This window comes from Anomaloglossus baeobatrachus, chromosome 3 (assembly GCF_048569485.1).
Source record: "Anomaloglossus baeobatrachus isolate aAnoBae1 chromosome 3, aAnoBae1.hap1, whole genome shotgun sequence".
NCBI classification, from domain to species: Eukaryota; Metazoa; Chordata; class Amphibia; order Anura; family Aromobatidae; genus Anomaloglossus; species Anomaloglossus baeobatrachus.
Genome location: NC_134355.1, coordinates 663,053,849 through 663,079,478, shown reverse-complemented (window position 1 = coordinate 663,079,478; position 25,630 = coordinate 663,053,849). Strand labels below are relative to the sequence as shown.

The 25,630-nt window shown below is 50.1% G+C and overlaps 1 protein-coding gene across 1 annotated transcript in view; it reads left to right on the top strand.

Moving 5' to 3' along the window:
- The first annotated feature begins 7,213 nt into the window (after window positions 1-7,213).
- The window catches only part of LOC142297391 (uncharacterized), a 165,464-nt gene continuing 147,047 nt past the window's right edge, over window positions 7,214-25,630 (top strand). The window contains exons 1-2 of the mRNA XM_075341616.1: window positions 7,214-7,267; window positions 24,750-24,942. Of these exons, the coding sequence (XP_075197731.1) occupies window positions 24,769-24,942 (174 nt within the window). The 5' untranslated portion in view covers window positions 7,214-7,267; window positions 24,750-24,768. The remainder of the gene's footprint in view (window positions 7,268-24,749; window positions 24,943-25,630) is intronic.

The window sequence follows — 25,630 nt, the reverse complement described above, 5'->3', positions numbered from 1 at the left end:
TTCATTCACCTCTTAGTAAAAAACTCACCTCACCTCTCCCTATGAGGATGAAGTAATGATCCCTCTGCCCGAGTTCTGCAATCACTGCATTTATCTCTACTGTTTACTACTTCTACTGTTTAGTTCCTTTATTGCATAACTGTAATTAATATATTTTACAACAGTAATATTATAAATCTCTTACATGAGTTATAATTATAGTGTTTCAAGGTCTTTAAAAATTAGTTAATAAACTGATCAAGGGCATAAATATCATACAGATAGAGAGAGACAGAGACAGACCCATAAAGCTGGCTTTACACACTGCAACATCGCAAACGACATCGCTGTAACGTCACCGGTTTTGTGACGTTATAGCGACCTCCCCAGCGACATTGCAGTGTGTGAAACACATCAGCGACCTGGCCCCTGCTGTGAAGTTGTGATCGCTACAAATCGTTCAGGACCATTCTTAGGTCCTTTGTTTCCCGCTGTGCAGCATGCATCGCTAGAAAGTTTCAGTGTGTAAAGGGGACTTTACAGCGACTTCCCTTTCAAAAAGCTGCTTTACAACGTCCCCAACAACCAGCTAGGTCGCTTTGCAGGTCCGGATCGCTGTTGTGTCGTTGGCCAGGTTTGCCTGTTTGACAGCTCACCAGCGACTTATCAGAGACTTTGTAGCGATCCCGGCCAGGTTGGGATCGCTGGTGGGATCGCTAGAAAGTTTCAGTGTGTAAACCCAGCTTAAGAGCTGACACAGGAAAAGGACCTAGTCAATAAGAGCTGAGATTACAGGAGAAAGGATCCTGCAAATTAGAGCTGACACTCCACAGGAGAGAAGTCCCTGCCCGTATAATCTGATCCTTTACAGGAGAGAGGACCCTGTACATAAGAGCTGACACTCTGCAGCATACATATCTCTGCCTGTAAGAGCTGATGCTCTAAAGGAGAAAGGACCGTGCACATAAGAGCTGACACTCCACAGGAGACCTTTTCTGTATTCCTCCTAGTACCTTGTGCCCCCCAGTACTGTGTGTTTCCCCAGTGCTGTGTATCCTACATACTGTCTATGCTCTACTAGTGACGTCTGTGCTCTCTCAGTAATGTCCCTGCTCACCCTGTGATTTCCATGCCCCCAATAATGTTCATGGCCCCCAGTTATGTCCGTGCCTCCCAGTGATGTCCGTGCTCCCCAAGTGATGCCCATAACCCCCCAGTGCTATCCAAGCCCTCCAAGTGCTGTGTGTGCCCCCAAGTGTTGTCTGTGCTCTCCAGTGCTTTCTGTCTCTTCCAGTAATGTCTGTGCCCCACAGCCATGTATTTGCCTTCCAATTATGTTTATACTCTCCACTGTTGCTCAGAGCCCCCCAGTGATGTCCATCCTCTCCAGTGATGTCTATGCCCCCTGTGATATCCGAACCCACCCAGTGATGTCTGTACCCCATAGTGATGTCTGTGCTCTCCCAGTGTAATTGGTGCCCCCTCCAGTGATGTCCATGTCCAACCAGTGCTATCCATACCTCCTATTGATGTCAATGTCTCTCAGTGTTTTCTGTGCCCACCAGTGCTGTTTGTGCCCCTCAGTGATGTTTGTGCCCTCAAAATTATGTATGTGCCCCCAGTGATGTCTGTGCTTCTCAGTGATGTCTATGCCTCCCAACAATGTCTGTGCCCCAGTCCGTCCTTTGATGTATATGCCCCTAGTGTCTTCTGTGATGTATTTGCACTCCATCGTCCCTTGTGAAGTATTTACCACAGCGTCTCCTGAGATGTACATGCCCCAAGCATCTCCTGTAATTTATATGCCTCCAGCCCCCTCCCGTGATGCATATGCCCCCAGTGTCTCCTGTGATGTATATGCCCCAGCCTCTCCAGTGATGTATATTGTGTAATATATGCCTCCTGCTTCTACTGTGATTTATATGCCCCCAGTGCCTTCTGTGATGTATTTGTCCCAGACCCTATTGTGACGTATAGCTGCTGCACCCCTCTTGTGATGTCTATGACCCAGCATCTTCAGTAATGTACTGTATATACTTCAACCCTCCTGTGATATACATACCCCCAGCCTCTCCAGTGATGTATAGCTGCCCAAGACCCTCTTGTTATATATAATCTCCAGCCCCTCCTGTGATGTATATGCCCCAGCCTCTCCTGTGATATATATGCCCCCAGCATCTTTTGTGATGTATATACTTAGCCCCTCCTGTGAAGTATATGCCCCCAACATCTATTCTGATGTATATGTCCCCAGCCCCTCTTGTGATGTATATACTCCAGCATCTCCTGTGATGTATATGTCCCAGCCTCTCCTGTGATATATATGCCCCAAGCATCTTTTGTGATGTATATACCCAGCCCCTCCTGTGAAGTATATGCCCCAATATCGATTTTTATGTATATGTCTCCAGCCCCTCCTGTGCTGTATATACTCCAGCATCTCCTGTGATTTCCATACCCCCAGCATCTCCTGTAATGTATATGTTTCAGTGTGTTCTGTGATGTATATGCCCCCAGCCTCTCAAATAATGTGTTGAATCCCCATTCCCTCCTGTGATGTTTAGGCCTCAGCTCCTCCTGTGATGTATATGACCCAGCCCGTATTGTGATGTATAGATGCCCCAGTCCCTCCTTTGATGTAAATGTCCTAGCATCTCCTGATATGTAAATACCCCAGACATCTCCTGTGATTTATATGCCGCCAGCCCCTTCTGGGATGTATATGCCCCCAGTGTCTCCTGTGATGTTTATGCCCCCATCCCCTCCTCTAATGTGTATGTCCCAGCTCCACCTTTGATGTATATGCCCCAGCCCCTCCTGTCATGTATATTCCCCAGCCCATCCTGTGATATATATGCTCCATCTCCTGTGACACATATGGACATATATGCACCCAGCATCTCCTGTGATGTTGTGATGTATATGTCCCAGCCCCTCCTCTGAAGTATGTGCCCCCAGTGTCTATTCTGATGTATATGTCCCCAGCATTTCCTATGATATATATGCCCCAGCCCCTCCTGTGATGTATATGCTCTAGCTTCTCCTGTGATGTATATGCACCCAGCATCTTCTGTAATGTATATGCCTCAGTGTCTTCTGAGATGTATATGCCCCCAGCCTATCCAGTGATGTATGGAATCCACAGCCACTCCTGTGATGTTTAAGCCCAAGCTCCTCCTGTGATGTATATGCCCCAGCCCCTTCTGTGATATATATGCTCCAGGGTCTATTCTGATGTATATGTCCTCAGCACTTCCTGTGATGTATATTCCCCAGCGCCTCCTGTGATGTATATGCTCCAGCATCTCCTGTGATGTATATACACCCAGCATCTTCTATAATGTATATGCCTCAGTGCCTCCTGTGATGTATATGCCCCCAGACTCCATAATGGTGTATAGAATCCCCAGCCACTCCTGTGATATTTAAGCCCCAGGTCCTCTTGTGATGTGTATGTCCCAGACCGTATTGTGATATATAGATGCCCCAGTCCTTCCTGTTATATATATGCCCCAAGCATCTCATGTGATGTATATGCCATAGCATTTCCTGAGATGAAAATACCTCAGACATCTCCTGTGATGTATATACCCCCATCCCCTTCTGGGATGTATATGCCTCCAGTGTCTCCTATGATGTATATGCCCCATTCCCTCCTGTGATATGTATGTCCCAGCCCCACCTGTGATGTATATTTACCAGCCACTCCTGTGATGTATATGTCCACAGCAATTCCTGGGATCTATATATGCTGCCAGTGTTTCCTGTGATGAAGTTATGCCCCCAGCCCTTCCAGTGATGTATGTGCCCTAGTGTCTCCTATGTGATGGATATATTGCAGCCCACATGTCTCCTGTAATGTATACACAGCAGTCCCAGCATCTCCTATGTGATGTATATACAGTTAGGTCCAGAAATATTTGGACAGTGACACAATTTTCGCGAGTTGGGCTCTGCATGCCACTGTCGCGGGCGGGGAGGAGGGTGTCAGCACTGCGCTCACCCCTCTGCTCGGGTCCGGCTGCTGCTGCTCAGTGGTGGCTCGAGCGGTGGGCCGGATCCCGGGGGTCTCGAGCGGCGCTCCTCGCCCGTGAGTGGAACGGGATGGGGTTTTGGGATATAGTCTTTTGTCCGTGACGCCACCCACGGTTGTGGTGATTTGTTGACACCACCGCTGCTCTGTATGGGGATCCCGGGAATGATGGTGTGGAGCAGCAAGTTGTTGTGTTGCCCCTCCGTGGGTAGGGGTTGGTGATCCCGGGGCCCAGTGATGTGGTGGGAGATGCAGGGCTTCGTGGGCGCAGGGACGCGGGGACAGCGCTGTGCCTTGCGGCACTGTGGTACTCACTCAGCCTGAGACGATGACACAGTTCTCGGTAAAACACACGGCTGGAAAGACGGTTCCCACGGACGGCTGCACTTGCTTTTCCCCAGTAGTTGACGGTGACAGTCCCTTTTCCTGCACCTAAGTTGAAGATGGTTGCGATGGGTTCCCACCGGTAACCCGCTCCCCGGCTTCAATCTGGGCCGAAGGAGCTCTACTCTTTGCCAGCAGGCGCTGGCCCTGAGAAACTGGTGCCCTGGCGGTGGCGGTGTCTCTCCGTACTGGTCGGACTGTTGCCTTCAATTGGGACTTGGTTGTTTGGAGACAGTCGTCCCCTTCACTGACGGATTTGGCAAATTATGGCGACTCCTAGCCTTGCCATGATCTGAAAGGCCCCTGCCCTTGTGCTGACTGTTCTTTGTACACTGCTCCAGACCGCCGGGTCACCACCCATCCGCGGTCCTTCCAGCAACCTCCGAGCAGTCACCCCTGCGGACAATCACCGCCGTCTGCTGATCTTGCTGTCTCTCAGCCCGGGGTACACACCCGGACCAACTTCAGGCTTTACAAAACTGTCGCTTTTCACTTGTCTCCTTTACCACTTCACTTCTTTCTACTTTCACTTCACTGTTTACTCAAGCTCTCCCTGAGCTAAACTGCCTGGTTTTCCCGCCTCCAGAGCTGTGAACTCCTCGGTGGGCGGAGCCAACCGCCTGGCCCACCCCCTGGTGTGAACACCAGCTCCTGGAGGAAGGCAACAAGGATTTAAGTAGCTTTGATGTTCCTAACTGGGGTGTAGGGTGTGGTGGTGTGATGACCTGTGACCCCTGGCTTGCCCAGGGCGTCACACCACCACATTGGATTTGAAATTAAATCTCTACAACAGAATTCAAGTGCAGATTGTAACGTTTAATTTGAAGGTTTGAACAGAAATATCTGATAGAAATTGTAGGAATTGTACACATTTCTTTACAAACACTCCACATTTTAGGAGGTCAAAAGTAATTGGACAAATAAACCAAACCCAAACAAAATATTTTTATTTTCAATATTTTGTTGCGAATCCTTTGGAGGCAATCACTGCCTTAAGTCTGGAACCCATGGACATCAGCAAACGCTGGGTTTCCTCCTTCTTAATGCTTTGCCAGGCCTTTACAGCCGCAGCCTTCAGGTCTTGCTTGTTTGTGGGTCTTTCCGTCTTAAGTCTGGATTTGAGCAAGTGAAATGCATGCTCAATTGGGTTAAAATCTGGTGATTGACTTGGCCATTGCAGAATGTTCCACTTTTTTGCACTCATGAACTCCTGGGTAGCTTTGGCTGTATGCTTGGGGTCATTGTCCATCTGTACTATGAAGCGCCGTCCGATCACCTTTGCGGCATTTGGCTGAATCTGGGCTGAAAGTATATCCCGGTACACTTCAGAATTCATCCGGCTACTCTTGTCTGCTGTTATGTCATCAATAAATACAAGTGACCCAGTGCCATTGAAAGCCATGCATGCCCATGCCATCACGTTGCCTCCACCATGTTTTACAGAGGATGTGGTGTGCCTTGGATCATGTGCCGTTCCCTTTCTTCTCCAAACTTTTTTCTTCCCATCATTCTGGTACAGGTTGATCTTTGTCTCATCTGTCCATAGAATACTTTTCCAGAACTGAGCTGGCTTCATGAGGTGTTTTTCAGCAAATTTAACTCTGGCCTGTCTATTTTTGGAATTGATGAATGGTTTGCTCTAGATGTGAACCCTTTGTTTTTACTTTCATGGAGTCTTCTCTTTACTGTTGACTTAGAGACAGATACACCTACTTCACTGAGAGTGTTCTGGACTTCAGTTGATGTTGTGAACGGGTTCTTCTTCACCAAAGAAAGTATGCGGCGATCATCCACCACTGTTGTCATCCGTGGCCGCCCATGCCTTTTTGAGTTCCCAAGCTCACCAGTCAATTCCTTTTTTCTCAGAATGTACCCGACTGTTGATTTTGCTACTCCAAGCATGTCTGCTATCTCTCTGATGGATTCTTTCTTTTTTTTCAGCCTCAGGATGTTCTGCTTCACCTCAATTGAGAGTTCCTTAGACCGCATGTTGTCTGGTCACAGCAACAGCTTCCAAATGCAAAACCACACACCTGTAATCAACCCCAGACCTTTTAACTACTTCATTGATTACAGGTTAACGAGGGGGACGCCTTCAGAGTTAATTGTAGCCCTTAGAGTCCCTTGTCCAATTACTTTTGGTCCCTTGAAAAAGAGGAGGCTATGCATTACAGAGCTATGATTCCCAAACCCTTTCTCCGATTTGGATGTGAAAACTCTCATATTGCAGCTGGGAGTGTGCACTTTCAGCCCATATTATATATATAATTGTATTTCTGAACATGTTTTTGTAAACAGCTAAAATAAAACTTGTGTCACTGTCCAAATATTTCTGGACCTAACTGTACATCTGTCCTAGTGTCTCCTATGTAATGTATGTGCAACAGTCCAAGTGTCTTCTATGTGATGTACTGTATATGATCTAAAAAACTTATCACAAAGAGTTGAGTGCTCTCCAGACCAAGATAAACTTGGAAAACAAGTTGTGAGAAGCAACATGATCAATATCACCTAACATCACAGCCGCACCAAGGAGCCACCTCCAGGCACCACAATAGGAGCGAGTTAATAAATTGTTGAACCAAATATATGAGGGTATTTCTCAAGTTGATAACGAAGGTTGGTAGAAATTTCTAAATGTCCCTTGGTAGAATAAAGCTACTTGACCCCTGCTCTACAGGATAGACTTTCCAGTCCACGTTATCAGACGTAGGTGGAGATGCATTCATAGACTGTGGTCAAAGTGTTATCATTACATGAGTTAAATATTGTCTTGGAGATTACATGGAGATTATAAGCCCAGGGATCACAGCCAGGGAGCGGAAACTCTTTCAGATCTCTGTGACGCCTCCACTCTCTGCAGCCAGAAAAGTAAGGGACATGGTTTACATATTATTACTATACATAGAAAAATTCCATGATATTATGCAATATAATGTGCTAATTATCTATATCATCTGTAATGGAGATTACAATGAACTGGATATGTACATTTTAAAGTTTTTTTGTTCTTCCGCTTCTTTGGTTTCATCTAGTGATGAGCGAGCATGCTTGTAACTACTCGGTACTCGCACGAGTATCGCTGTACTCGGGCTGCTCGGCGGGGACCGAGTAATCTCGCGATACTCGTGCTGTACTCGTGGTCTTCATTTCTGCATGTTGGCGCTCTTTTGAGAGCCATCCCTCATGCAGGGATTGGCTGGCAGACCACTGCAATGCCACAGCCCTGTTAGTTGTGGAATTGCAGTGATTGGCCGGCCTGCACAGCGTGACCGAGCCTTTATACCGGCCGGCGCGCTGTGCTCTGCTCACAGCTATCCAGACAGTCAGTGCAGGGAGAGTGTCGCTGATTCAGGGAAAGCTTTGCGGCCCTTTATAGCTTTTTCAGTTGCAGGGCTGCAAACAGTGTGACCAAAAGTCCTTCTCAGGACTATTCTAGTTGTATACAGGCAGGCAGGGTATAGCCAGGTCGGAGTACAGTAGCAGAGTCCTTCTCAGGACTATTGTTGCTATATACAGGCAGGGTATAGCCAGGTCTGAATACAGGCTAGTGACCATGACCATTGAGGAAGGATTCTCCAGTCGTGCTGTATGTGTGTTACCCACCAATACCATCTGTAAATAATACACGAACTGCATGTGACTTGGTTTAAAATTGGCCACAGCAGCCTTTATTACCTATTATTTACATACTAACACAAGGGGGCGCCGTCCAACGGGCGACCCCAACAAATAACAATAGGTAACACAGTAACCAATACAGTAAATATACAACCCTGAGTAGGCCCAGTCCAGGAACCACTTCTCACCCCAGTATCCCTGGCCGCAACACACCGACCCAGAGATGAGGTATTAATCACCTACGGATTAACCCCCCAACTTTGCAGAACCCCGTGCCTGCAACATCCCGGAACCTGGAGCCACCATACCAAGATGGTGTCTCTCTGTCCAGTTACCATTGCCTTCAACCGCCTCTGGACCAGACCTACCCCCCGCCACAGGACAGGGCACGTGACTCCTTACGTGGCCTGGACCCGCCACACACCAAAAGCTTGTACCACACCTCCACGCAATCCCAGCGTCCACAAAACAGCACCAAGCACGTGAAGATGCACCCCCATCGCATCCCCAAAACCACCAGTTCAGCGCCACCAACTTTTGGCGCCGCCCCCCCAATAAGGCTCGATTGATACTGCCTATCGCACGAGCCACACGCCATTCCAACCTGGTCACACTATCAAAACTACCCCACGATTAAGCTCAGGTATGTCTTACACAATGCAACAACCAACAATTTTTTTTTTTTTTTTTTTTTTTTTAAAACATTCATAAATAACTTCTCGAGATACCAAATCGCTGCCTCCAATTTACTGGACCAGTACCATCGACCCGTCCAGACCCAACTGGCAACATTCAGGCGAGCCTCAGACCGTCGAGGCCCCGAGAACCAACGAATGCCCAAATATCCAAATGAGGCACACCCTCACCACAAAAACCCAGGGGTTATAAACCCACAGATAACACCAACCTGTTACGCCAACCCATTCCACTCCCAAAAGACTCAAATGCCCCCATTGCCTTAACCCGATAACAACTGAGGCCAAACGTAACACCGAAACAAGAGGACTCCCACCTCCCAATACTTCTCACAACCCCTTTTCTGAGCCCACCGAGGGGCCTCCGTGGCAGCCCAATCCAGAAGGAATACGACCCATAGTATTCCGGGCGCCCACCCCCGCCACCTGCAATCAAGTCTGCAGCACTGCCACAAAATGGTACCTTAACAAACGCGACACAATAATGAGCCTGGGCGCCCTCACAACATAATTCCGCACCCGGGACCGCGTATAACAACACCAACCTTCACCACCCGCCTAATCTAATTCGGTGAGCGACAAAGCCGGCGCTCAACCCACTGCACCACCTCGGACACATCCTCCAACATCCAACCTCCGCTCTTGACCGTAGATGGGCTGACCAACCCCACAATCTCAAAGCCCCCCAAAAGGCTAACACAAACCGTTTTGGACAAGGGAAACAAAAACCCGCTCGTGCTCAGATGAACATAGCCGCCACAAACCACTCACCAAACGCTGCCACAAAACAACGGAGACGGACCCTTGTATCCCGCTCCCTCACACCCTTACGACCAAACCCTTCAAGGCCTGCCGCGCCCTAAGATCCTGCGAAAACATCTCTCCACATCTAATCCTTAACAAGACAGCCACAGCCGCCACCCTCTGCTCCACTGCGGACGCCGGCCTAGCAGCCTGAAAACCGTTACTCACCACTGCCAACGCCACCATCAAATACTCCACCGGGCCTTCCTCAGACATTGTCCCAAACGTTATCCGCGCCACCCATACTTCTGAATATCAGCCCCAAATAACCTCAGTCCTGGGCACCGAGCCGCTCCCCAACACAGCCACACCAGACTCCACAAGCCCTCCGGACACACCGTGCCCACCTCGTCTGCTACCCGGCCTCAACTCCCGAGACCTGCAGAACTGGAAGGAAACACAGCAGCTGCTATTCCCTTGGCGAACCCCAGTACTGGTTGCGCCACGCATAACATTTTTTTTTTTTTTTAAAACACATCCAATTGAGAAACCAACTGTCGCAAGTACGCCACCCTTGGCCCCAGGATTATCAAACCAACTATTAATCGAATTCTCCACCAACTGATAGCCAGAATGACAGCACACCTTCCTCTTGGAAAAAACTGCCAACCTCCACCACCCGACCACTACCACCGATTGGAAGCGCTACCCCACAATGCCCAACCAGAAAACAACTGGACCCGCTGCCTCCGAGTACCGCAGCTACGTTCCATCAGGTAGCACCTTACCCAGCCACAATCCGCGGCCACTAAATCGCCGTAAGAAAAAACCTCCTACACCATCAGATCATCATTGATCTCCCTCGTGACCACACACAAAGGATCCGATGGCTGCACCCTTGGCGCAGCCATCGCCAGCCGTCCAGCAGACACGCACCCCAGCGGCGTAACTCTGCACCCATGGTTCGACCGCCCCTGCAAAGACTGCACCGCCTGAAACCGCACCGTCTTAGCTGACCTAACTGCCTCTATCGCAGCCCATAGGACCACACCATTACCCACGAATCCTACCCCTCTGACCATAACATCAAACTTTATCCCCACAAACCGTATCACTGGCGTTGGACCCTCAGTCTTCGCCTGCGCCAACAGGCCCAAAAGAGTATCACCACCATCTGTAATAAAACAATCAACCTCAACGAATCATCAACCCGCCAACCCGATGTAAAGAGAATCAACCTATAATGAATAAGAAGTGTAAGCTGGGACACACCACGCACAAACCACTCCACCAAGAAATAACCGCCTCCAAAGGAACATAAAATGGGACAACAACCCATTAGCACCCACCGATCAACATAATAATAACTCCCCTCCCCACCGCAGCACCAGAACTGCTAGCTAGCAGGGTGGACCAGTAACAACCTAAATGCCGCCTCCAAATTCGCCTTTGCCATCAATGCTCCCCGGCTCACCGCCTTTACCAAATCCCACCCTCTGTCAAACGACACATAATAAACCGCCGACAATTCTGGAGCCAAGCAGGCATACACCGATGACTCCTCCAGATAAGATACGTTTTGAACAAGCCGAAATATATACATCTATATACGGCTCATTTCCGGCACTACCCCCCAACAGAGAAACCCAATCGTGACAAGGAGGGCCCCGAATGGCCCACCCATCCTGCCCAACACCACTTCCTGACCCCTCTTTCCACTGACAACCACCAGGTGTCCCCTAGCCCAGCGCAAACTTCCAATAAAGAGGCAAAGATCCACCAATATAAATAGAATGACGCAGAATTACTATGTTCCTTACCACAACCCAACACTTATGCTTAAGACAACCGTCCGCGCCAAATCTGCACCACCCATCCTTCTATTCCCCCCAAAAAACCCTCATCGTCCGTGTCGCCGGGGTTCCAAGCCCCGAACAGCCAACTACCCCCCAAAAAGGGGGGGGGGATGACTAGGAGCCGCCATCCACTGCAGCCATAAGGATGTGCCCGTATGATCCTACCACATACTGGCACGCAACACCTTCCCTTGCTGAAATTACTCGGCGTACTGAAGCCAGACTAAACCGCCATATGAACTAACAAGCCACCCCAAATGGATCCATATAACCGAACCATGCCGAACCAATTACCCAATTCCTTCCCCCGATACCCTTGCCAAAAAACGCAAATGCCCGCAGCCACGTTGCAAATGTACGAGGGTGAGCCTCCACCGGCGCTCCCCTCCCTCTACTTATCCTTCCTGGAATCACTTGGCTTAACCTAATCCAGGTGAAACTGTTCCCGGGGGAGCAGCGAAACTATTGCTACACGTTCCCCATTCAAATCTTATCCTCCAGCAAGTGAGCCCCCCCAGCGGGCCTTTGAAGCACCCATACCTCTCACACTTGGCCACTGTCAGCCAGACGCACCACCTCATCCCCCTCTTCGTTCCTCACCACTCACTCTGTCACAGCCCTTGCCGCCTCTGCCCGAAAATGCTCCCCTGCCGCCTCATGCGCCCTCACTCTGCCTGCCGCACCTGCGCCTACTAACCACCGATCCCGTCCATGCCGCCGGCGGTGCATGCGCACTCTCCACAACCGTATACACCACTTCAGTAAACCCCATACCTGGTCAAAACACCAACCCACTCGGCGCTGCCGTGTCCGCAGCCGCCCCCCCCCAGCCCTGCCAAATCCACGGCCGTCTCACCCGACCGCGACCCGGCATATCCTGGAATAAAAATCACGCCATCCGGACGTCTGATTCATCCGTCGCTGCTTCCTCCTCCTCCTCGCTGGAGCCGACCGCCTCTGGCTCATGTAATGCAGACGCCGCCGAAGCGCTGCCACCACCACGGCCGTCCTCCTGGTACGCCGTGTGGGCACCATCCTCCAAGCTCCATCTTCTGTCCCGCGGCGACAACCCCGGAAACCGTCCCGTCCTACGGGCTGCCACCGCGGGCCTTATCTTCTGGCCTGACCCCCCCTTGCTACCTGCAAGGACAGGGGGTACCTGTGGCCCGACCCGCTGCCAGCAGACTCCCATCCAGAGCCGCCAGCCTCCTGCCCTCCTGGGCCCAGAAGGCATCCGTCCGCCGGGCCTTCCCCCCCTTGGGGGAGACCGCCGCTGCCGGGAGCTGCACGCCTGCTCTGGGTGACCAGGCGGGGACCGCAGGGCCCCCCGCCGTCACCCCCACGTACCGACGCCTCCCGGGCATCCGTCGCACCATGCTCGCCTGCCCTGGTGCCGGACCCCTTGCTGGCTGCAGCCCCCCGGCCCCCCCCCTCCACCCGCGGGGGGGGGGGTAACGCCTCCGTCCTCGCCGGGCGCTCTCCTGGCCAGGAGCCGCCGCATCCAGCCCTCCTGGGCCCCATGAAAGCCTCTGTCTGCTGGGCCCTCCCCCTCCTGGGGGAGACCGCCGTGGCCGGGAGCTGCAACCTGATCTGGGTGACCAAGCAGGAACTGCAGGGCCCCTGCCGTCACCCCCACTCACCGACGCTTCCTGGGCACCCGTCGCCCCAGGCCCGCCTGCCCTGGTGCCGGACCCACCACTGGCTGCAGCTCCGCGGCCCCCCCCCCCGCCTTCCGCGAGGGGTAAAGCTGGCCTCTGTCACCGCCGGGCGCTCTCCCCGTCCGGGAGCCGCCGCATCCAGCAATCCAGGCCGCGGCTTGGACCGGAAGTAGGCCGCAGCCAAGCCACGCCCCCCTCCCGGCTGCCGCGGCCCGGACGGAGATTCCTCCCGCGGCCGGAGCAGCAGCTGAGTACTGCCCTGCCCACGTCCTACCGCGGAGGGTCCCCGAAGGGGCTCTCGCATCTCCTCCTCGCTCCCCCCGCACACGGCAAGTACCTGAGATATGAGGGAGGGGGGACGCCGCCCGCAGCTGACAGGGGAGCGAGGGGAAAGTGCCAACGGGTTAACCCCCAGCAGCCAAGACGTGGGACCGCGCTGCCAGGGGCCCGTGCACTGCCATGATGAATCCGCTGCTCCCGGGTAGCAGCCATCCTGTCGCACGTCCGGATCGTTCCATATCCGGAAGTCTGGTGATGTGAGGGGCTGGGGAACCTCCATCATGACGTCCTTGTACAGATCTTTGTGTCCTTCTAAATACTCCCACTCCTCCATGGAGAAATAGAAGGTGACGTCCTGACACCTTATAGGAACCTCTCCAGTCAGATCGTTCCATATCCGGAAGTCAAGAGAGAGGGGGTAAGTCAAAGTCCTTTACTTACACCCCTCAATTGTCCCACCTCTTCCTCCAGGGAACTCCTCCTACCCACCAATGCCTTTAGTCTGCCTTATAAACAAACCATTCCTGTTTCCATTAACCCCATCACTCCTTCCCTTCCCTCTAGTCATGTCGCCCCTCCACCCTATGGGTTCCATGGCTTTCTGAAGAGTCCTTGTCAGGACTATTGTACCAGTATACAGGCAGGCAGGCAGGCAGGGTATATATAGCCATTCCTAGTGGTGACCGTATACCAGCCTTCATCATATCTGGGGCTGGTGTACACAGTGTAAAACAGTCCAGATAGTGTCTGACTTGTCTGTAATTGTCGCTCCCCAAAAAAACCTGTTAGGTTCTTATTGCGTCCGTGCTTGGTTTTTAAAACCGCACGTGTGTGCCTGTTGGTGGCAGCGTACAGGTGCACTTGTGTGCAATTTCCACAAACTTTGATATAACGCACAAGTAGTGAATATACACGTCAGCAGTGCACAGCATTGCAAAATGCGCAAGGGCATTGGCAAGGAACAAGGAAGTGGACGTGATGGTGGTGCAGGCAGAGGCCGAGGTCGTGGGCAAGCTCTAATTTCGCCACAACAAAGGGCCACATCTAGTCGCTCGCACGTCCTGTCCCAAATTCTTGGGGACCACAGCAGTACACCGCTCTTGAACCAAGACCAGTGTCAACAGGTTGTTAGTTGGATAGCAGATAATGCTTCCAGTCAGATTGGCACCACCACAAACACTCTGTCTTCCACACGGTCAAGTGTCAGTAGCCGTGATACTGCACCGCACATTTCTGAACCTGATCCTCCTTCCTACCACCAGGCTGAGTACACGTCCTCCTCGGACATTAATGATCCCACACTTGGACACTCGGAAGAGCTGTTCACGTTTCCATTCACACATTCTGGCCTCTCGCCAGCTCATATTGAAGTGGGTCATGAGGAGATCGTCTGTACAGATGGCCAAATATTTGAGCAGCCACGTTCTCACGAAGTTGGCAACGTGTCTCAACAAGTGGTGGACGATGATGAGACACAATTGTCAGGAAGTCAGGAGGAGGAGCAGGGTGCGGAAGAGGAAGACGACGTGGTGGATGATCCAGTAACTGACCCAACCTGGCAGGAGGATATGCAGAGCGAGGACAGCAGTGCACAGGGGGAGGGAGGCGTAGCATCACAACAGGCAGTAAGAAGCAGGGTGGTGGCCCCAGGCAGAAGTCAGGCAACCGTTCCCCGGAACAACACGACGACACAAGGTGCCTGTACAAATGTTAGGTCTTCCCGAGTCTGGCAGTTTTTTAAGTTGGATCCAGATGATTCAAAAAAGGCCATTTGCAACACCTGCCGTGCCAGCATCAGCAGGGGTACCAAAACTAGCAGCCTGACCACCACCAGCATGATCAGGCACATGTCAGCCAAGCACCCGACTTTGTGGGAAGTACAACAGAGTCGAGGAGCAGTGCTTGCTGATGTCACTGCTACGTCTTCGCTGGTTGTGCATGCGAGCCAATCCCCTGTCCATGCTGCCTGCGAACAAGCCTCCTCCACTCCTGCACCTGCAGTTGCCTACGCAGAAAGAACACCATCATCAAGCACGTCCTTGTCCCAGCGCAGCGTTCAGTTATCCATTCAGCAAACCTTTGAACGCAGGCGCAAATACACTGCCAACACCCCACATGCCACAGTTCTAAATGCTAACATTTCGCGACTGCTTGCGCTGGAAATGTTGCCTTTTAGGCTGGTGGAGACAGAAGCATTCCGTGACCTGATGGCGGCAGCTGTCCCACGTTACTCGGTCCCCAGCCGCCACTATTTCTCCCGGTGTGCCGTCCCCGCGTTGCATAACCACGTGTCACAAAACATCACACGTGCCCTGAACAACGCTGTTTCACCCAAGGTCCACCTAACCACAGACACGTGGACAAGTGCTTGTGGGCAAGGCCGCTACATCTCGTTGACGGCACACTGGGTTAATATTGTGGAAGCTGGGACTCAGTCTGAGCGAGGGACGGAACACGTCCTTCCCACACCAAGGTTTGCAGGCCCTACCTCAGTCAGGGTTTCACCCACACTCTACAGCTCCGGAATGTCATGCTCTTCAGCCTCCTCCTCCTCCTGCGCATCCTCATCCACTGTACCCTCCACACCAGTCACAAGCTGGAAGCACTGCAGCACTGCCTCGGCGAAGCGGCAACAGGCTGTGCTGAAGCTAATCTGCATAGGTGACAAACCCCACAATGCAGAAGAGCTGTGGACAGCTCTGAAACAGCAGGCAGATCACTGGCTCACACCTCTGAACCTAAAGCCAGGAAAGGTCGTGTGTGACAATGGCCGGAACCTGGTGGCGGCTTTGAGGCGAGGCCAGCTGACACATGTTCCATGCGTGGCCCATGTTCTCAACCTCGTGGTTCAGCGGTTTCTAAAGTCATACCCAGAGCTGTCTGATCTGCTGGTAAAAGTTCGCCGCCTGTCTGCACATTTTCGAAAGTCACCTACTGCTTCAGCCGGCCTTGCCGGCTTTCAGCGCAGTTTGCATCTTCCGGCTCACAGACTGGTGTGTGATGTCCCCACGCGTTGGAATTCAACTCTGCACATGTTGGTCAGGATATGTGAGCAGAAGAGGGCAGTTGTTGAGTACCTGCATCACCTAAGCCGTCGGGAAATGGGTCAAACTCCACACATAACACCTGAGGAGTGGAGATGGATGTCAGACCTATGTACCATCCTCCAAAACTTTGAGGACTCCACCAAGATGGTGAGTGGTGATGACGCCATTATTAGCGTCACCATACCGCTACTCTGCCTTCTAAAACGGTCTCTGCTGAAAAACAAACATGATGCATTGCAGGCGGAGCGCAATGAGTTGCAGCAAGAAACAGTAGTGGGTGTGGGTGATGATAACACACAGCCCAGCCTCGTCTCATCACAACGTGCAGTGGAGGACTATGACGAGGAGGAGGATGAAGACATAGAGCAACTCTCCGGCCAAATTGAGGATATGACATGCACACCAGTCATATCCTCGGTTCAGCGTGGCTGGCCAGAGGACAGGGTAGATGAGGAGGAGGAGGAGGAGGAGGAGGAGGAGGACAGCATGTTCAGTCATCTTGTTGGTCAGGCTACTGAAGTCCTGGCTGTTAAGAGTCTGGCGCACATGGCTGACTTTATGGTAAGCTGCCTGTCTCGTGACCCTCGCGTTAAGAACATCTTGGCCGACAATCATTACTGGTTGGTAACACTGTTAGACCCACGCTACAAGGAGAACTTTTTGTCTCTTATTCCCGTGGAGGAGAGGTCAACCAAAATGCAGCAGTTCCGGAAGGCCATAGTCACGGAAGTAGGCAAAGCATTCCCCTCACAAAACGCTAGCGGCATAGGTCATGAATCAGTGGACAACCGAGGCGTACAGCCGAGAGAGGCACAAGTCCAATCCGCCAGAGGTAGGGGAACAGTCTTTAAGATGTGGGACAGTTTTCTCAGCCCCTCACGTACCACAGCCCCTGAGGTGCGGGGTAGTGCCACAAGAAATCCTAAGTTTGCCCAGATGCTGAAGGAGTACCTTGCAGATCGAACAACTGTACTCCGACATTCCTCTGTGCCTTACAATTATTGGGTATCCAAGCTGGACACATGGCATGAATTGGCTCTCTACGCCTTGGAAGTCCTGGCCTGCCCTGCTGCTAGCGTTTTGTCAGAGCGTGTTTTTAGTGCCGCAGGTGGAATCATTACAGATAAACGCACCCGCCTGTCAACTGAAAATGCTGACAGGCTGACTCTGATCAAGATGAATAAGGGTTGGATTGGGCCAGACTTCACCACACCACCAGCAAATGAGAGCGGAATTTAAAGTTTGCCATGTACCTCCACTCACCCATGGGTACACACTTCTGGACTTTGGATAATCGCTGGACTGCTCCTCCTTCTCCTCATGCGCCACCATGATGATGACCGTTACAAATTGCAATACTTAGGCCTTTGTTTCAGGTATACCCCCAGTGGTAAATTTTTTCGCCCATTCTTTGCAGAATGGACATTACAACGACAGGAGACCCGCTCCTTTGTAATGGGAACAATGTTTTGAGGCCCTCATGCACGTCTCTACCCAGGGACAACGTGGAGCCTCCCAATTTTTGGCTGCCCTGCCTAAGGGCTATACTACAATAGACCCACTTCCTTCCAATGGGCACTTCAGGTTTACAGGCCATCATGCACGTCTCTATCCAGGGACAATGTGGAGCCTCCCAATTTTTGGCTGCCCTGCCTAAGGGCTATACTATAATACACCCACTTCCTGACAATGGACACTTAATGTTTTGAGGCCCTCATGCACGTCTCTACCCAGGGACAACGTGGAGCCTCCCAATTTTTGGCTGCCCTGCCTAAGGGCTATACTATAATACACCCACTTCCTGACAATGGACACTTAATGTTTTGAGGCCCTCATGCACGTCTCTACCCAGGGACAACGTGGAGCCTCCCAATTTTTGGCTGCCCTGCCTAAGGGCTATACTACAATAGACCCACTTCCTTCCAATGGGCACTTCAGGTTTACAGGCCATCATGCACGTCTCTATCCAGGGACAATGTGGAGCCTCCCAATTTTTGGCTGCCCTGCCTAAGGGCTATACTATAATACACCCACTTCCTGACAATGGACACTTAATGTTTTGAGGCCCTCATGCACGTCTCTACCCAGGGACAACGTGGAGCCTCCCAATTTTTGGCTGCCCTGCCTAAGGGCTATACTACAATAGACCCACTTCCTTCCAATGGGCACTTCAGGTTTACAGGCCATCATGCACGTCTCTATCCAGGGACAATGTGGAGCCTCCCAATTTTTGGCTGCCCTGCCTAAGGGCTATACTATAATACACCCACTTCCTGACAATGGACACTTAATGTTTTGAGGCCCTCATGCATGTCTCTACCCAGGGACAACGTGGAGCCTCCCAATTTTTGGCTGCCCTGCCTAAGGGCTATACTACAGTAGACCCACTTCCTTCCAATGGGCACTTCAGGTTTACAGGCCATCATGCATGTCTCTATCCAGGGACAACGTGGAGCCTCCCAATTTTTGGCTGCCCTGCCTAAGGGCTATACTATAATACACCCACTTCCTGACAATGGACACTTAATGTTTTGAGGCCCTCATGCACGTCTCTACCCAGGGACAACGTGGAGCCTCCCAATTTTTGGCTTCCCTGCCTAAGGGCTATACTACAATAGACCCACTTCCTTCCAATGGGCACTTCAGGTTTACAGGCCATCATGCACGTCTCTATCCAGGGACAATGTGGAGCCTCCCAATTTTTGGCTGCCCTGCCTAAGGGCTATACTATAATACACCCACTTCCTGACAATGGACACTTAATGTTTTGAGGCCCTCATGCACGTCTCTACCCAGGGACAACGTGGAGCCTCCCAATTTTTGGCTGCCCTGCCTAAGGGCTATACTACAATAGACCCACTTCCTTCCAATGGGCACTTCAGGTTTACAGGCCATCATGCACGTCTCTATCCAGGGACAACGTGGAGCCTCCCAATTTTTGGCTGCCCTGCCTAAGGGCTATACTATAATACACCCACTTCCTGACAATGGACACTTAATGTTTTGAGGCCCTCATGCACGTCTCTACCCAGGAACAACGTGGAGCCTCCCAATTTTTGGCTGCCCTGCCTAAGGGCTATACTACAATAGACCCACTTCCTTACAATGGGCACTTCAGGTTTACAGGCCATCATGCACGTCTGTATGCAGGGGCATTGGTGAACCTCACAATTTTGGACTGCCCTGGCAAAGGAAAATACTACAAAGACTCACTTCCTCAAAATGGGCACATTAGACTCAAGAGGCCTTCATGTACGTCTCTTCTCAGGGACATCGGAGTGCCACACAATGTTTTCACGTAAAATCTTTCATGTATTAATCTCAAAAAGTAACATACACCAGCTCTATCTCACTATTGGGTATGTGCCCTTAACATTTCCGCCATGAAAAATCATTTTGGGGTCATTTTGGAAGGTTTTCTGGTGAGTCCGTAAAAATGGCGTAAAACGCGGACAAAATTGTTCACAGCTGTGACTTTTCAGTGATAAATGCTTCAAGGGGTCTTCCCCATGCTGTTGCCAAGTCATTTGAGCACTCTTCTGAGACTTTTGTGACATTTTTAGGGTTTCTACATGCTGCCGGGGGGTCATTTCACAAAAATACTCGGGTCTCCCATAGGATAACATTGGGCTCGTTGCTCGGGCCGAGTACACGAGTATCTTGGGAGGCTCGGCCCGAGCTTCGAGCACCCGAGCTTTTTAGTACTCGCTCATCACTAGTTTCATCCTCTAGGACTTGGTGAGTGGCAGCTATTGAGGTAATGTTTTAGAGTAGGCGCACACGAGCGCATCGAAAGGCTGCTGCAATCCAAATTCTTGCCTCCGCCTCTCTTTCAGTTGCCCTCCCCAAGCTGCTGAATCACACCCCCCTCCCTCCCTGCCCACTACATTTTCCATTCCTTGAATGGAATTCCTATATACTGGCTGGTATATATCATAATAGTTCATATACTGTATGTAGTTCATACAAGAATAGCAGGGATCTACAGCCATTCAAAGCAGGGTATGTGTAATTAATATTCTCCTCCCAAAGCTCTGATATACTAAATACAGATCAGTTAACCATTCCCCCCAGTCATTATGTTATGCGTATATACTACATAGGACCAATTGTTATTAGTATTTGTACACTCATCTTAATTGAACTCAGGTTTTTGCCCCACGTGTATGACACTTACTATTAATTATTTATTTTGCACCATCATATTCCGCAGCGCTCTATGGACATCATCACTGTCCCCTTCGTTGCTCAGAATCTAAATTTCCTATCTTATGTGTTTGATCTTTGGGAGGAAACCGGACAACCGGAAACCCATGCAAAGACGGGAGATCATACAAACTCTTTGCAGATGTTGTCCTTGGTGGGATTTTAATCCAGTACCTCGCCTCCTGTTGTACAACATCCGGGCCCTACTGAAACCGGTATTTAACATCCGGCTCCTCACCCCCCAGTGTATAACATTTGGTCCCTCACCCCTCCCAGTGTATAACATCCGTCCCCTCACCCCCCAGTATATAACATTCGGCCCCTCAGGCCCCCCAGTGTATAACACCCGTCCCCTCACTCCCCAGTGTATAACATTTAACCCCTCACCCCCCCAGTGTTTAACATCCTGCCCTCACTCCCGCAGTGTATAACATCCAGCCCCTCACCCCCCCAGTGTATAACATCCAGCCCCTCATCCCCCAGTGTATAACAACCAGCCTGTCACCCCCCAGTGTATAACATTCAGCCCCTCACCCCCCCAGTGTATAACATTCAGCCCCTCACCCCCCCAGTGTATAACATCAGGCCCCTCACCCCCCTCCAGTGTATAACAACCGGCCCCTCACCCCCTGGTGTATAACCTGTCCCCCCGCCATGCTTTCTAACTTTACTAACATGTGACAAATCAGCTGGTGGTGCAGAGCTCACTGATACCAGCACAGTCCTGTAATAGGAACCATCGGGCTAACAAGTCCGTTCATGACATTCCTTCCTCATGAAATCTCCCTATCACTTGTGAATTATATTATTGACAATTGGAATGAATTGTAGCAACTAAGCCACAAAGCGGAGATCCCATAGTGTTACAGAGAGTGTTGGGGAACAGATAGCAGAGAAGTCACCACCACTCTTCTGATCCTATAGCTGCAAAGTCCAGACCTCCTCTGGTAACATCAGCACAAACACTCCACCACCAGCAGCTTCATGGCCAAGCAACTGCAGAACCCATATATCAACAGACACAATGCCGAGCCATACATCACCAAGCACAATGCCGAGCCATGCATCACTAAGCACAATCCGAGCCATACATCACCAAGCATAATGCCAAGCATTAGATAGATGGTGTAAAACCACCACCACTGGACTCTGGAGCAAACATGTTCTGTGCAGTGACAGATAACACTACTCTATCTGTGGCCTCCAACACACATCCGTTAAACACGTGCATGTTTGGTCCATTTCCGTATATACCGGAGACACGGACAAACGTGCACCACTGTTAGGCTATGTTTGAGGTCTCACGTGCATTATTCCATGAGGTCCGTGTGTCTGTGTAGTGATCCATATGTGTTTCCGTTTTGCACGGAACATGTCCGTTTTCAGCACGGAACACGCACACACGGACCCCATGAAAGTCAATGGGTATGTGCGCACAAGTACGTGACATGGATGCATCTCTGTATACTCCGTGTACCTTTTGTGCTATTTTTTCACAATGTCGGTCATTCTTTCATTTTCTGTTTATGTCGGTCAATCTCCCTCAGTCCATCGGTCGGTCTCTCTGTCTGTCTGTCGGTCGGTCTCTCTGTCTGTCTGTCCCTCTCTCACAGTCTGTCGGTCAGTCTCCTCCCTCTCTCATACTTACCATTCCCCGATCACTGCCGCGGCGCTGCACAGCTGTAAAAAAACCTCCGGCGGCTTTTACTATTTTGAAAATGCCGGCCGCTGATTAAACAATCTCATATTCCCTGCTTTGCCCGCCCACCGGCGCCTATGATTGGTTGCAGTGAGACACGCCCCTACGCTGAGTGACAGCTGTCTCACTGCAACCAATCACAGCCGCTGGTGGCTGGGTCTATACTGTGCAGTAAAAAAAATAAATAAATAATTAAAAAAAAACGACGTGCGGTCCCCCCCCATTTTGATACCAGCCAGGGTAAAGTCACACGGCTGAAGGCTGGTATTCTTAGGATGGGGAGCTCCATGTTATCGGGAGCCCCCCAGCCTAACAATATCAGCCAGCAGCTGCCCAGAATTGCCGCATCTATTAGATGCGACAGTTCTGGAACTCTACCTGGCTTTTCCCGATTTGCCCTGGTGCGTTGGCAATTGGGGTAATAAGGAGTTATTTGCAGCCCATAGCTGCCAATAAGTCCTAGATTAATCATTGCAGGCATCTATGAGACACCCCCAATGATTAATCTGTAAGTTACAGTAAATAAACACACACAACGAAAAATCCTTTATTTGCAATAATAAACACTAAAAAAAACCCTCGTTCACCAATTTATTATGCCCCAAATACCCATCCATGTCCGGCGTGATCCACGGAGGTCCCGCGTCGCTTCCAGCTCTGCTACATGAAGGTGACAGGAGCGGCAGAAGAACACCGCCGCTCCTGTGACCTCCACGCAGCAACTGAGGTGAGCCGCATAATCAGCTGAGCTGTCACTGAGGTTAATCGCGGCCACCGCTGGATCCTCCAACTGTGACAGCAAGTTGCCCGAGTGACAGTGATCAAGTCACAGGTGAGTTGCGGTCACGGGTGGAGGATCCAGCTAGCTGCGGGAAGCCTGAGTGATGGCAGCGCTAATCGCGCTGCTCAATTCAGTCACTCAGGGGATTAGCGGTCACCGGTGAGTCCTTCACGGGTGACCGCTAATCAGTACGCGACACAGACAGAGCCGCGGTATGACAATGAAGTCAGGTGAAGTTCACCCGAGTTCATTCTCAGCGCGCGACTCTGTCTGCTGTCAGCGGGTATGTATCAACGACATGTTACATCACACACAGACATTTCACATGGACAACACTCACACACGTCAGTTATGTTTCACATGCACACACGGACATTCCACACGCACACACGGCTAGCATAGGCAATTCACACATGCCACACGTACCATAAAAATGGACACATAAATGGGACACGGACCCGAAAATGGACTTTATGACAAGTGCGTGTGTTTTCACGGATGTGTGTTGGAGGCCTGTGTCTGATAGATGATTCTGGGTTTGGTGAATGTCAGGAGAGCGTTACCCTCCTGAATGCATTGTTCACACTCTCCAGCTTGGTGGAGGATGATAATAGTATGGGGCTGACCCTAGGAGAGGGAGGACAATAAGCCACATGTTGGGCAAGAATCTGTTATTGCAGTCATGTCCTGGTGCCCATGAATGAACTATAGAGATCAGATATGGATACAAGTGTTACAGTCATGAAATCCCTCGACTGGATCAAATGTTGGGAGACAGTGGGTATCGCCTGGTTTGGAGGCAGTGGGATTTCTGTTCATGGTTTGGGATCTTGTGGACTGGGAGAATCACATTGTGGCCATCTACCTTGAGTTGTAGTAAGATCTGTGCACAGAAGAAATACATTTTTTTGCATCGTTAACCTGCCAAGGCAATGAATACAACCCCCAAGCTCAGATCTTCACATGTTGTACAAAAAAATAGTTGGTGATGACAGCTTCAAGATGCCTCCTGTATGGAGAAACTAGTAGCATGCATTGCTCAGGTTTGATTTTGGCCCATTCTCCCACAAAAATAGTCCTCAAATCCTAAACATTTTTTTTCTATGAAACTAACTGAGCGTTTCTTTGCACTGTCCATACAACTTCCATACATGGTCTTAAAAGAAACCTCTGTAGATGGCCACAAGGTGATGTCCCAGGTGCACAAGATCCCAAACCCGTATCAGAAATTCCACTACTCCGAAACCAGGTGATACCCACTGTCCCAGCTTTTGGCCCAGACAAGAGATTTATCACGATCGTAATACTTGTATATTCAGCGTTAATCTTCCTTGGCTGTCTCTTCGGGATCATTGTCTTCCTGAATTGTCCATCATAATGTCATCTTCATCAGACTGGTAGATGGCCCCATCTGTTCGACATCTGGTGAGAAATCCATGTCAATACCACCTTTAGAAATATAACTATTTCATAAAATTACTGACGTGTTCAATAATTTTTTCACTTGCTGTATATGTATAGACTCTTTTTAGTATTGCTAATTGATGGTAATTCAGGGTTCTCAGATCCCTTACTTATTGCTCAAACCAATGGGAGAGGCCCTCACCTAATTATTCTCAAGCCCTAATCGAGAAATGTTCACACTCTACAGAAATTTTCTAGGTCTGTACATCACTCTGCTCTTGCTGGTTTATATATTGATCACTAAACAAGGGCTATAATTACTTTGTTGTTCCCTTCTGTCATTTAAACATTTATTTTTTTCAGATTTGAAGAAACATTGACAATGGACCCCATCACCATCCTCCTGGTTGTCTTGGTCATCCTGTTTGTGTTCTTTGCCTCTAAAAATTGGAATAAAGAAATTTACAAAAATTTCCCCCCTGGACCAAGAGCCTTACCAATCATAGGAAATATTCTCCAGATTAACATGTCAAAACCCTACAAGACATTTATGGAGGTAATGTGGTGGACCTTCTTGTTTAATTGGAAACTGCCAGAAAAATATGATCTTTCCAGGCGATGTACCTGTCATATTTAAAGTTGAAAGAAAAAAAGTGAGCTCACCCAGAATTGAAGGGTCATTGCAGAGAAACTTGCGGTACTACAAGGAAAACCACTGAGAAGCGATGAATTCCAGCATGAGGATCTTCATTAAAAAAATGAGTGTTTTTTAATGAAACTCCTGATGTTTATGGAGTACAAAATAAATATGCCATAACTGTTACTCATGAGAGAAATGAGCTTTAATGGATTCACTCAAATGATGGAAATTAGAGCCCTCTTTCAGGATAAGAATGGCTTCCAAGGGTTTTTTTACCCCAGCTATCTACAAGTGGTGATGATGGGGCAACCATTTACAAAGTTATCTCTTTTAAAACACTTTGCAGTTGCAGCAATAAAGCCTCATTCTGACATCCATGCATCACAGACATCTGAATGAGGCTTTATACTAACAGAACAGTGCATGATCAGTGTGCAGAATACAGCAGCATGATGATTACACTGCTGTGCTCTGAACACTGGCAGTGAGAATAGGTCGGCAGGCCAGTATTGTAGTACCAATGACAACCTACCAAACTATTCTCATCACTGGAAGAACTTTCCGCTGCAGTCTTTATCTAACTTTCAGAACAGGTCTGTGGTGA